Consider the following 12,875-nt stretch of genomic DNA (forward strand, 5'->3'; position numbering starts at 1 on the left):
TCCTTTCCTGGAATTACCATATTGTTACATGACATTAACATGATGTTAATAACTGATTTATTAAATACAATTTAAAAGTAAGTTTAGGTCTCAGGTATTAGAAGGTGATTTTGCAGATATTTAGCTATTCTGTTAATTGTTGCTTTAAAGCCCTCTGTGACAACTTTTTTCCAGAGGTTAACCAATTTAATTTTATACTTCTGTCAGTTGTCTTCTAGCTCCCAGATAGATAAAAGTGTAGGAACTCCAGTAGCCCGCTCCATGAAAGGTGTGTGATTTCCAGCATGGTATTAGCAACAGAATGGCGTGGGATATCCACAGAATTGTATTCTGAACTGAATCTTTCAATTTGCACTTAAAAGTTAAGTGCAGTGCTCTTACCAACATTTCCTGTTGCAAGATGAGTCATGTTTGCACTGCATAACAGGGTACTCACATCAGTATGTTACATATTTGAAACTTCAGCCCACTTGTGCACACCACCTTTTAAAGATATCTGACAGAGACTACCGTGATAATAATGCCGTCTTTATAAATAATGACATGTAAACTGATTAAAGAAGAGAATATTTTATAGTTTGCTTAATGTTTACCTGTTAATTAGGGTAAACATAAACCATATATACCAGTATGTGTTAGGACGAATCACACTCACATCTTTACATGATATATTTTGAATGGTAGACCATGCAGAATCCAGAAAACTGTCTGGATGTTTTGATTTTTGTGATTTGTGACCTAAAGTGATTTTAATGAAAGTGAAGATAAGTAGTTATGTGAAATATAAAACAAAAAAATATTTTTTTTATCAGCAGAGTAGTTACAATATGGTTAGTAGGTTAGGGAGCTTTTCTGTAGTGTCTTAGAAGTATTTAGGTGTGTTTTTTCAAGAAAGCATTCTGTCATTCTTTCAGCTGCTGATGTCTGTGAAATTTATGTGTCATTCCTCCCATATATGCTGTTGCCCTAAACTTTCCTTGTAGATTAAAAACTGGCTAGACAGTTGTCCTCCTATAACTGTATAAAGCATAACTTTCAGCAATGTTGAAAAATTATGCACTCATACAGTGTCTTTCCCTGCAAAATAAATGTAATTTGCAGATGCTAAGTGCTTGGTTTACTAATGACATCTTAAGGCTGTGCTCACCTTCAGTTAATAATATTGTGATGTCCATTCATAATAACCAGATAGAGTAACTGTTTATCAAGCATCCATTATTGAGCTTACTATCAATCACAGCAGTAAAAAACTGAACTCAATGGTATTCTGGGAAGTAGGATATGGAAAAAATCTAAGTGCTCAGGGATATTCTTAATTTTTTAATGAGCAACTCTTTTTGTAGTCCATCAGCTTTACCTTGTATAAGTGAATGAACATTATTATTTTGGTCGTTCTTGTGAATAAATTGCTAAGTAGTACAGTATTTAGGACAAATAAGTTTGTGAAAAGAGTACCTACGTAGTAGAAAACTGGAAAATGGACTCTAGATTGGGAATTAAGCTATGAAAGTCTGCTGTTTCTGTAGAGAGTTGGAGGGAATAAGTGTGATTAGGAAATCTGTTTATCTTCAAGGGGAATACCTAGTATTTTAAAAGATGAATACTCTCTGTGTGTTCTCTTGCTTTGCTTTTGTTGTTTTGGTTTCCAGAATAATCTGTAAAAGTATGTGAGGAGGAGAACAATGGGAAAGTGGAAATTAATGCTGATGGACCATTAAGTAAACTTTATTACAGTAATTTGACGATTATAAGCCGCACCATTTTGACTAAAATTTTGGTCCGAACCCGAAGTGCGGCTTATGATCAGGTGCAGCTTATATACGGACAAAGAACAAAAAGTTGCTGTTTTAGTTTGGAGGACAGGTGTCTGCTGAGAAAGGCAGGAGCTTCTCTTTGAAATGGAGAATGTAAACCCCCTCCCTCCAAATTATTATAATTTTGAAATCAAACTACTCTCAGGCAAAAATATGGGAATTAGGAATAACAGTTCTTTTCTAGGGAAATTAAAATAGAAATACAGTACTACAAAGAAACAAACTCCAAACCCTGACAAAGTCAGAGTACAACCTGACACCCCGTCAGGCAGGGTGTTGGTAGCAGTCCCATTAAATGGTGGCTGCATCCTCCTGCAGTGACAGATGTGATTCAGTTGGAGCAGTGCTCCTGTAGAAGGTGCAGTTTCCCTCTGGAGGTCCAGTGGTGATGTGGAGAAATCCGGTTTTCCACTGGAGTCCAGTGGAGAAAGGGGCTCCCTTAGTGTCCCAAAACCTTTGTTTTTATCTTGGTAAGAAATGTTGGGCTCTTACCCCTGGCTGGAGCAACTTCCAGTGGGATGGAGTAATTTTATCAGTCACACAGTGGGACTCAGTGGGCCATTAGCAGAAAATGAGTGGCTGGAGGAAGGATGGGTTGTGGAAAGATAAAGCACAATGCCCCGCCTGGTTTCAATGGATGGCCCATTAGCAGAATATCTCCCTCGGAGATAAGGATTACTGTCCCCACCCTCAACAGATAGTGATAGAATAGATACCTTTTATCACACTCTGTATTGTAATGTGCGGCTTATAATCAGGTGCAGCTTATATATGGACAAAGAATGAAAAGTTGCTGGCACCCGGAAATGTGGCTTATCGTGAAATTACTGTATTTTATCTTTTCTTCCACCAAAGCTTCCCATTATATGATTCAGCAAACATAGATACAATAGCTACAGTATGGGAGTAACTAGCTGAAACCTTTCAGATAATGACAGATGTTGCTAAACTTGCTGAACACACCACCCTCTTTGGCTTTTTTTTCCCCAATTAACTAGCAAGTATCTTCTCAACTATCTTCTTTTGTTTGAAGCTGTTGAAAAGTTGGTATAACTTTTGTGCTCCTAATATAGGTTTGCAGACAACCAGCTGTATATAAGAGGGTTACTGGTCTTGGAAGTTGTGCTAATAGACAAATGCTTTGGAAAAATAGGTACATTTAGTCAAGTATTTGTAATAAACATAAATAAGTTGAATATCAATATAGCTGGTTACCTTGTGATGTGGTAAATTTCCAAGTATTGAGACAAATTAAAGCATTACCTCCTGAATATTCATAAGAGATTTTCATGAAAGTTAGTTGGGGATTACAGTAATTTCATGATTACAAGCCGCACTGACTATAAGCCACATCTCTGGATGTCGGCAGCATTTCGTTCTTTGTCCATAAATTAGCCGCACCTGATTATAAGCCGCTCTGTCATTCGCAGCGAGGACCCGTGTGCAACGAAGTTGCCAAGTAGTAACAGAATCACGGGATCGCGGGGTTTACTGGCTCGGCTCGGGCCGTGCAGGCTCGACCCACTCGGGGCTGCCGATGGGGCCGGGTGGCCCAGATTGGTGGGGCCGCTTGGGGCTGGCTGCCGCTGCCGCCAGGCTTGCTCGCCCCGGCCCAGTGCTGCCCTGCAGTGGCAGGCGGGGACGGAGTCCGCCGGCCCCCACGGCGGCGGCGGGAGGAGGGGAAGGAACCTCCCCGCTCCTGTGGCAGCAGGCGGGGGCATGAGCCCCCTGCTTCCCCCCCAGGGCCGCGGGGATGGCAGCACGGAACCCCCCGCCTCCCTCCCCCGCCCTTCGCGCTGCTGGCACGGAGCCCGGCTCCACCCGCCGTGCAACAGAGTAACCAATTTGTAACAATCGTGCAATCCCGGGTTTTACTGGCAGGTGCTCGGCTTGGCACGCCGGCTGGCACTTCTGAGGTTGTAAATGTCAGAAAATTATTCACATATTAGCCGCTCCTGAGTGTAAGCCGCATTTCCGGGGTGGGAGCAAAATTTTAGTCAAAATGGTGCGGCTTATAATAGTGAAATTACTGTACTTAAAGTAAATATCAGTGCAGCTGTGATCATTTCAAAATGTCTCACTTCCTAGAGCTATGAAGATGAGAGGAAGAGTCGGTCAGAGCTTGAGGTCAGATGCCAGCGTTTAACACTGGAACTTGCTGATACCAAGCAGTTGATTCAGCAAGGTGATTACCGACAACAGAACTATGATAAAGTAAAATGGTAAGTATCTCTATAATTCAAGTGTTTAACTTGTTACAATTGTTAGTAAAGATCAGCCTTGACTGGCTACAGTTCTTAGGTTTATTTTTGACTTAGACACACCACAGATATTTTTCCTTACTTCATACACTAAGGGTTCAATTACTTCCTTTACTATGTTGCAGACATAAAATGAACAACATTCTGAAAACCAGTGCATCAAATTATCTTCCTAAAAGTTTGTATTTTCAGATTTACTGTGTTTTCAGGAGTACCTAGCAGTCTCATTGCAACTAAGGATGTGGGAGATGTTGATGGCAAGCATCTTGGAACAAGTACTCTTTTTTTAATTCATAGATTAAAAGCAAAAGGCCCTATGCTCTACTCTGTGCTGCTTACAGAATGAGTTAGGAGGGCAGGACCTTGGGAATTAATATTTACAACCTAAATTATCCTTGAAACCATAAATTTGAAAGGGCTGTTATGAGAACTCTGGCAGATAATCTTAGGATTACCTTAGTGAATTGGTTTAACTGCAGGAAGTTCCAGTGTCTAGCTTTTTTAAAATACAGATTGTGCTGTTATAGCCAATGTTTTGTGTATCCATCTTGCAAAAAGCAATTGTAAAATAGTGAAAATAGACTTCTTGTAAATATATTCAAAGATGTATGCTTCACAGTCCAGCTTCCAAATAGCTTTTTAAGTGTGCTTGCAAGTATAAGAAATCTGCTCTTTGGCACATTTGTTGAGAAATGGATTCAAAAATGGAGTTATGAATAGAAAAGACCCTGTCAGCTTCTTAGTTGTTCATATGGAATGAACTCAGGCGTACTTACTGACACAAATGACTTTGCCCACTAAGTCATTTGAAGGGGAATCTGTGTTCTGGATTCACAGCATTTTTGCTTCACAGCTATATGTACAAAAACAACCTTGGAATCTGTCTGGCATCATGTTGCAAATAGGATGGACTGGTGCTATGGTTTGCTTCCTATGTGCAACTGCATCTTAATAAGTGGATTGTAATAACTTTCATGTGAATGGCCCCAGTGTTTAACAGTGAGCGTTTAAAATAGTCTTGAGCTGAGAAAAGCATGAATGAACGTGCCAAAACTGTACTTGAGAGAGTAGGTTGTATTCAGCTGGGTAGGCACAGACGAAGGGGAGGGGAGAACTCTGTTGGCATAACTGCAGGAGGATATTTGGGAGCACTGCAGGAGTAAATCACTTCCAGACTTGTTTCTACCTTTAAAAAAGACGATGTCAAATCTAGTTCTGCTGTACTACCAGTTACCTCAGTTTAAAGAGATGCTATGCTTAATATGATATTGGTTAGCTTTTTCTAAACTGCAGGCTCATACTGGCTCATTCATTTCACTGTTCTGACAGGATGAGAGAGGAGACACAGCGATGCCTCTTTGTGCATGCAGAAAGCACTTTTGCTCAGGATGCCAGCACAATTTTTGCAGCTGTGTCATGTATATTTTAAACATGACTACCCACTCTGGTATCAAGGCTGTATGCAGAGGAGAGTACATACTGAGGACATGTGTACATTGCTTTCTGCTCTGTTAGGAATATGGAAGTGAAGTTACTTCATTTTTTCATTGGATTTCCATGTCTGCAAAAGATTCAAGAGAATGTCACAGGATATAGCATCAGTAGCTTGAAAAAGTTAAAACAATGTATAAGGGTACTTACTGATCATTGCTAAGAGAAAAAATTTATAGCCCAAAGTTATGCTAAAGAAGAGTAATCAGAGGTGAACAAAATAATTTAGGATGGGAGTTTGAGTATTATGTAGAATTTCCTTTGTTTCTGAGCATTTAAATAATCCTCAATTGTTTCATATAAAATGATACTATTGCAGGTGTTAACAACTATAAAAGGTTATCGCCAATTTTTTTGTGAGTGACCAATTGGAAGAAGTCAGTGCTGTGAACTGGAAGAGGGCTGAGGAATTAAACAGGCACAGGAATTTTGTTCATTGCACTTTATGCATCTAATAGCTTAACTTTGCTTTCACAGTGAACGTGATGTATTTGAGCACGAATTGTCAGAACTAAGAAGAAACTATGAAATACTGGAGGTATCATACAAAACACAAACTAAAGAAAGAAACGATTTAGCAAAAGAGGTAAACATAAAGTTCTTACCTTAGTAATTGTGTATTTCTTCATCTTGGGAATTTGATTCTTTGTCTAATAAAGTTTGCCAGGATCATGGAATAATTTAATTAGAATGCTCTCAAGAGACCAGCTACTCCAACCTGCCCATGCAGTACAGAGCAAGGTTAGGTCAAGTTGCTTAGGGCTTTTCAAGTTTTTAATGTCTCCAATGATGAAGATTCCACAGCCTTTTGGGCAATCTGTTCCAGTGTTCATCTGCCCTCTTGTGAAAATGCATTTGTAAAAACTGATCAGTTGTAACAGCTTTTTTCTGTTGCATTTTGTCCTGTCACTGTGTACGGCCAAGAATCTGGCTATTTTTATGTGTCCCATTTGGATAGGTGAAGATAACAATATTTTCCCCAACTAGATTTCTCTTCTGAAGGCTGAAAAAAAGTTCCAAGTATTTCTCTTAATCCCTTGGACATCATATGCTGGAGTTCATGACCATCTTGATAGAGTTCTGGTCCTTCTTCAATATGTTAATGTATGTCTTTAGGACATGCATGTCATTGCATATAGCGCTCCAAATACAGTCTCACAAGTATGGAACACAGGATAATAATTTTTTTAACCCACTCTCTCCCCTGTTGCTAATATAGCCTTGTAGCCACTTGACCTTCTTTGCTGTCAGGGCACATTTCTGTCACATGTTCAGTTTGTTCAACTGATGTTTGTCTATCTGATCTGTATTTTGCCAGTTTTTCCATAGAGCTGTTATGGGAAGTGGCTGAAAGACATGTAAAAGGTCAAGTAAATTACATAGACAGTGGTCCCCGCCTCGACAGAGCTAATATTTTTGTCAGGTTTGCTGGGTTTGGCCTTGGTAAATTCCTGCTAGGTTTTCTATCACCTTCTTGTTTTTATGCATGATGTAGCTTCCACGGGAATTTACTTCATAATCCTTGCATGGACTGAGATTTGATTTACCAACCCAACTGAGTGCTCCTCCTTTAAGGAGGACTCTGGTAGTCAGAAACCTTGATCATTTGCTATGATCCTTTAAATCCTGGTCAGCCTCACAGCAACATAGGCTATCTCCCTCAACACTGGTCAACTGCTTCCTATTTTTTCGTAGGCATTATATGCATGCCACTTTCCTAGGTATGTGACTTAGAAGGCTGAAGCAAAGACAGATTGAACTCTGCCAATAATATGCTCAGGAACCTGGGAGGCCCCAGGGGAAAATTTACCAGTGGAAGGTGAATGCTGTGAGTATGCTTGATATGGTTTAACCCCAGCTGGCAACTAAGCCCCACACAGCTGTTTGCCCATCCCAGTGGGATGGGGGAGAGAATCAGAAGAGTAAAAGTCAAGAAAACTCATGGGTTCAGATAGCAACCATTTAATAGACAAAGTAAAACCTGCACACACACAAGCAAAGCAAGTCAAGGAATTCATTCCCCACTTCCTGTGGGCAGGCAAGGGTTCAGCCAAGGAAGTGGAGCCCTGCAAGAATAGTATGGAAGATCTTTGTGTGTTAACACTTTAGCAACTTAATAAATGCAGCAGACTACTCTTGAGAGTATTCAGGGGAGATGGTGTTCCTTACTGTCTCTGTGTAAATAACAGTGTTACAGATAAAATAGTGGCTAAAACTGCCACTTTAAAGATAGCATTACTCTGCCTATTTTACAGGTAACTGGAGATTATCAGAAACATTAGGGAGAAAACTGAGCTTCTATTAGAAAATACCTTCTTGGTAACAGTCTGAAGGCTTTGTTAGTCTATTTATTCCTCAGTCTAACCTTGTAAGAGGACACCAAAAGTCAGGTTTATTCTCAGCATACAACAATGGCCAAAAAATACTGTCCTGTACATCAAGTTTGTACGTACTTGTGAGGTACTGCAGAACAGCAACAACAATGGCTTTTTTCATTGACTTTATACTAAATTATTCACAATGATTAAAAGCAGCACTGCTTTAACCTAAGATATCACTTCAGACTCTGTGTTACTTAAATCTCCTGGAATATTTGTGCTGGTTTTTGTGTATACTGATACAGTATCAAGTCCTGGATTGGAAGAGGATCCAACTGGAAGTTTTTACGTAGTGCTTGTTCCAGAGGAGGAGTATTTATAGGAACAGTAACTGCTTACTTTCTTTGTGTAGTAGTCCATGATGTCTGTTCACTATAGATATACATGTAACATGTTACTTGGGAAGAGACCATGTTTACCTTTTTTTTCTTAAATCAAGTACAGAGCAGGCATTTATACCTCACCCTGAGTGTGGTGCTCAGCAAGTGGGCTGATGGAGAGGAGCATGCCTCTAAGACCAGTGTTTGTATATAAATTATCATCTGGTCAACTACTTGCTCCAGTATCTTCTTCAAGTAACCTTTAACCCTTCTATGGCTTAGAAAAGGTGAATTCTGTCTAAACCATGTACATGATGTCTTTATAGATGTAGGAGACATGTTTCAGATAAGTTATTAGTTTATCATTCTTTTAACTTGGTATGTGAAATCCTTAGGAGTTTAAATGGCAAAATTCTTGAAGGGGATGAAATCTGTTTTGTTATCATGATTATAGAGTTGGACCACCTTGCAATAGTGCCCTTATGCTCATCCTTGAATGGATGGAAACTACTCTCTCTCACACTACTTAGTGTAGGAAATGTGGTTGATCTGATGACAAAGGCGGCTGTTCTCAACATATTCTTATTCCTACTTTGGCATCAGTTCAGCCTTCTGTAACAACACCAGTTCTTTGCCCTTGGGGTGGGCCTGGAGCATTGGCTTATCCAGAACAATCATGCCTTACATCAACCCCAGAACTATCAGTTTTACCATTTCTTTATAGAGCAGTAATCACTCTGGTGTTCTTGAACGTTTCACTGCTGTTCCTGAGAATGTTATAGTCAGTGTGACAGGCTGGCATCAAGATCTCCATCAGTGTTTCTGACATAGCATTGTTCAGTACCACTGCTATTCAGTACTTCTGCACTATTTAGATACTGATATAGATGAAAGGACCTCTTTTTTCAGGTGCTGACTACTGGAAATAAATAATGAAAACTCATAAAATTATAATGTTATTTAAGTATTTTTTTCAGCTTAAAACTTCATCAACTTACTTAAGTGTAAATAGAGTCTTTTGGTTCAGGTGCTTTCCCAGAAGTGAGTTAAAATTAAATTGCAAATATGTGTCCATAGGTTAAATACTTAGCTTTAAATTTGTGTTAAAGTGTTTTTTTAATACCTTTTATAGCTGGCAACCATACAACAATCCCTCAACTTGTTGCAAAAAGATAAAGATTATCTTAATCGCCAGAACATGGAGCTTAGTGTTCGCTGTGCACATGAAGAAGATCGTCTTGAAAGACTACAGATTCAACTAGAAGATGCCAAAAAAGCTAGGGAAGAAATGTATGAAAAATATGTGGCATCCAGGCAAGTTATTGTCTGTTCATTTCTATCAGTAGGCAGGTTATTTAAATGTTTTCCCTTCTTCCTTGCACAAATCCCATTTAATTAATTTTATTTTTCAGAAAGCTAACCCATATTTATGTAAATAGAAGCAGAACACTTTTCTTGGGTCATAACATGTATCACAAGCATTTTTTTAAAACCTTTATGAGATCATAGTAGTGGAAATACGTTTTCGGCATTGGGAGTTTATGGCAATTATTCTTGTAGGTTTACTCAGTTAATTATAAAACAAATATTTTGTTTTCAATGTATATCCATAAATCTTGTGTCCTGTATAACTGATAAATGTGCTAATATGACTCTTCTGACAGACAACTAAAACAAAAATTGTTACCTAAATGAAAATAGATGGAGATTCTTGAAATGATCAGTTATGGAGCTCCAGCCCATATCAGAAGAGTTTTAAATATTATTTTTCCTTTCAATGCAGTCACTCAAAATTTTTTAAATTTGTTTTGCATATTTATATCTCAGAACTATGTTCTCCCAGAACTTTTGTGTTTTAAATAAAATGCTAAGTCTTACTTTGAAATGGTGTTTTAAGAAATCGTGTTCTTTTTGGTTTTTTTAATGATAAATCTCTTTATTGTGTAGAAGGCGTTCATACAATATTTGCTATAGTGTGGCACAGTTGAGGAAGAAGAAATAAGTTTACTTTCATCTTGGAAGGTCAACTGAAATATAGTGTCTCAATAAAAAGAAAACCTGGAAAGTTTTCTTTATACAAGGAAAAGGAAATAAAGTAAAAGGAAAACCTGGACAGCAAGCATTCTCCATTTTAGTATTTTGGGGCTTTTAGTTAAAGTGAGGGAGTTTTTGACCAGCTCAAGTAATGATTTCTAAGAATTATGGGCTATCACATGATTGGAAATCAAATTAAATCAAAAACCTTTTACAGCTGTAAATGCACATATTTTCATAATATACTTTTCTTTACAAACCTGTGATTTTTACCAATTGCTTCATTGCTGGTTGATTATTCTTGAACGTTAACTAGATGCTATAAAATTTTGACATTCCTTAACTGTTAAGTGGTTACAAACACCATTTTTGTAGGAGAGGTTCTTTATGAGACTGCTTAAAATCTGTCATGAGTTTCCAAAGTTACAAAAAAAGTCAGTGTTTCTCTGAAATGAAATTATTTTATCCTGATATCTTCTGATAGCTGTTGCATAAAAACTTTGTGCTTTAAATAATTTATATGTTATATTGACAGGATAAATTCCCAAATCTTGGGTTTTTTTGACTTCACAAATCTCCACTGCATTTAATCTTCAGTGTTTCTTGTGATGTTTTTTCCCTCATATGAGGTGCAGATAGTGCACAAAGAAGTCTTGTAGTGGTATGTCAGCATTGCAAGTCAATAAATTAATCAATCTTTGCCCAGTGACGAAGAATAAAGTGAGAAGTTAAGCACTCGAGTAGAGGCTGACAAAGAAGTTCTGGAAGAATGTTAATGTTATGGGATTAATCAATATTAAATTACTTTTAAAAATTTCAATCTGTGTGCAAAAAACTTCTGTTTATTCACAGTTAAATATTATTTATTCCTGGTTGATTTTCATGTAGCTTTATGTAGCAACACAGGCTGATCAGTATTTTAAGTCATTGAGAGATAAATGAGTAAAGATGAAAATAAAATGCAAGATCAAGAAGAACTCTGCTCTTGCAAAGCTGTACCTGAAGTTTTGATATTTTGACTAGTGCAATATATTTGTTTATTTACAGAGACCACTATAAAGCAGAATATGAAAAGAGACTCCATGACGAGTTGGAACAAATAAGGCTGAAAACAAATCAAGAAATTGAGCAACTAAGAAGCACCTCAAAAGAGATGTATGAACGTGAAAACAGGTAGGTAAGGTGTAAACAATAACCTAATTGGGGCAGAAATGACCAAGCACTGTTTTGTGCTTAGATGTAATCCTAGCTGACTGACTCTTGAAGAGATATTTAAAATGTAAGAATTTAGGTTCAGTTGTAAAACTGATGGGAGTCTTGTAAAAACTAAAATGAAATTATACTTGTACAGTAAGTGTATGTTGTTACACTTATTATTAAATGATGAACAACCAACATTATCACCTGGAAAGGATTATTAAAATTCATATTCTACATAAACTTTGGTAGTTTGAAGTTTGTTCAGATGTGTGGTATTAGTTAATTAGTACGGGATGACAATTTACCTGTCATGCTCTAGGGGCAATCTTGAAACTGTGCCAGAAATCCAGAAAAGAAGATGTTAATGCAGAAAATAAGGCAGAAAAAACCCAAAAGAGATAAGACTTAGGCCTGTATGAAATACATCTAATTGAGTTTTTTTAAGAGTGTTGTGATTCAGAAAAAAGCATTGATTTTCTGTAAATTATTGTAAAATTCTCTTCTGAAGAAGATTGTAGTCCTGCAAAGACATACTTGATGAGTTTGTATGTGTGCCATCTAGTTGAATACCAAGGAATTGCATGCATACATATAAGCCTTTTAGGGACTTAGGGATTTGGACCTTTGGCACCAAATTGCTTTTTTAGCTTGTTTTTTGTCCATTTTATTACTTTAAAATGGGAGGAATGCTTAATAACTTAACTTCACTGTAGTTGTCCTGAAAGTGTTGTGTGAAGAAGGAAATGACAGTAGTAAAAAGATATTTGTGTCATCATCATCTGTTCCTCTAATAGGCAGTTTTGTTTCTGCTGGAAAGAGTGGAAAAAGAACATGACTTCTGCTGTCTTTCAGTCAACTGAAAGGTTCTAATTAAAAAACAGTTACATCATTGTGTAGTTTTGCAAGTGTGAGTAAAATACATGCACACACATATACATCCACACCACTTCCTCTATACAAATGTATTTTGAATTACAAAATATGAATTTAAACGTGCAGTCTTTGTGGAGATTTGACAAGCATCCGTATATCATTCAGAAGTCTACTGAGAGATACTTCATTTGTATCTGGAACTGCTTTACAGAAGTTTTGTTCCTCATTTTGAAATAATTACTTCTGAAATGCAAATCCCTTAGATTTGCCTACATGTTTGGCAAAAAAAAAAATTTAAAGAGGCTTTCTAGCATATGTTCTTTTTATGAAATAATAAAAAATCAACCGTAAGGCAATCTGCCTCATGGTAAGACAAATGAAACCTCAAATTTTGAGCAAAAAAATTTGCAGTGAATTTATGTAATGTGATTAGATGCTGTTTGTGGCTGAAAAATGAAGCTAAGATGCTGGTTTCATCCTCCTGCTCAAAGCATGGAATGGTAT

The 12,875-nt window shown here is 37.5% G+C and overlaps 1 protein-coding gene across 1 annotated transcript in view; it reads left to right on the top strand.

The window, feature by feature from the left end:
• Positions 1-12,875, top strand: part of PIBF1 (progesterone immunomodulatory binding factor 1) — a 119,044-nt gene that overhangs the window by 15,140 nt on the left and 91,029 nt on the right. The window contains exons 6-9 of the mRNA XM_033053006.2: positions 3,903-4,036; positions 6,044-6,152; positions 9,397-9,578; positions 11,346-11,471. Of these exons, the coding sequence (XP_032908897.1) occupies positions 3,903-4,036; positions 6,044-6,152; positions 9,397-9,578; positions 11,346-11,471 (551 nt within the window). The remainder of the gene's footprint in view (positions 1-3,902; positions 4,037-6,043; positions 6,153-9,396; positions 9,579-11,345; positions 11,472-12,875) is intronic.

This window comes from Catharus ustulatus, chromosome 2 (assembly GCF_009819885.2).
Source record: "Catharus ustulatus isolate bCatUst1 chromosome 2, bCatUst1.pri.v2, whole genome shotgun sequence".
NCBI classification, from domain to species: domain Eukaryota; kingdom Metazoa; phylum Chordata; class Aves; order Passeriformes; family Turdidae; genus Catharus; species Catharus ustulatus.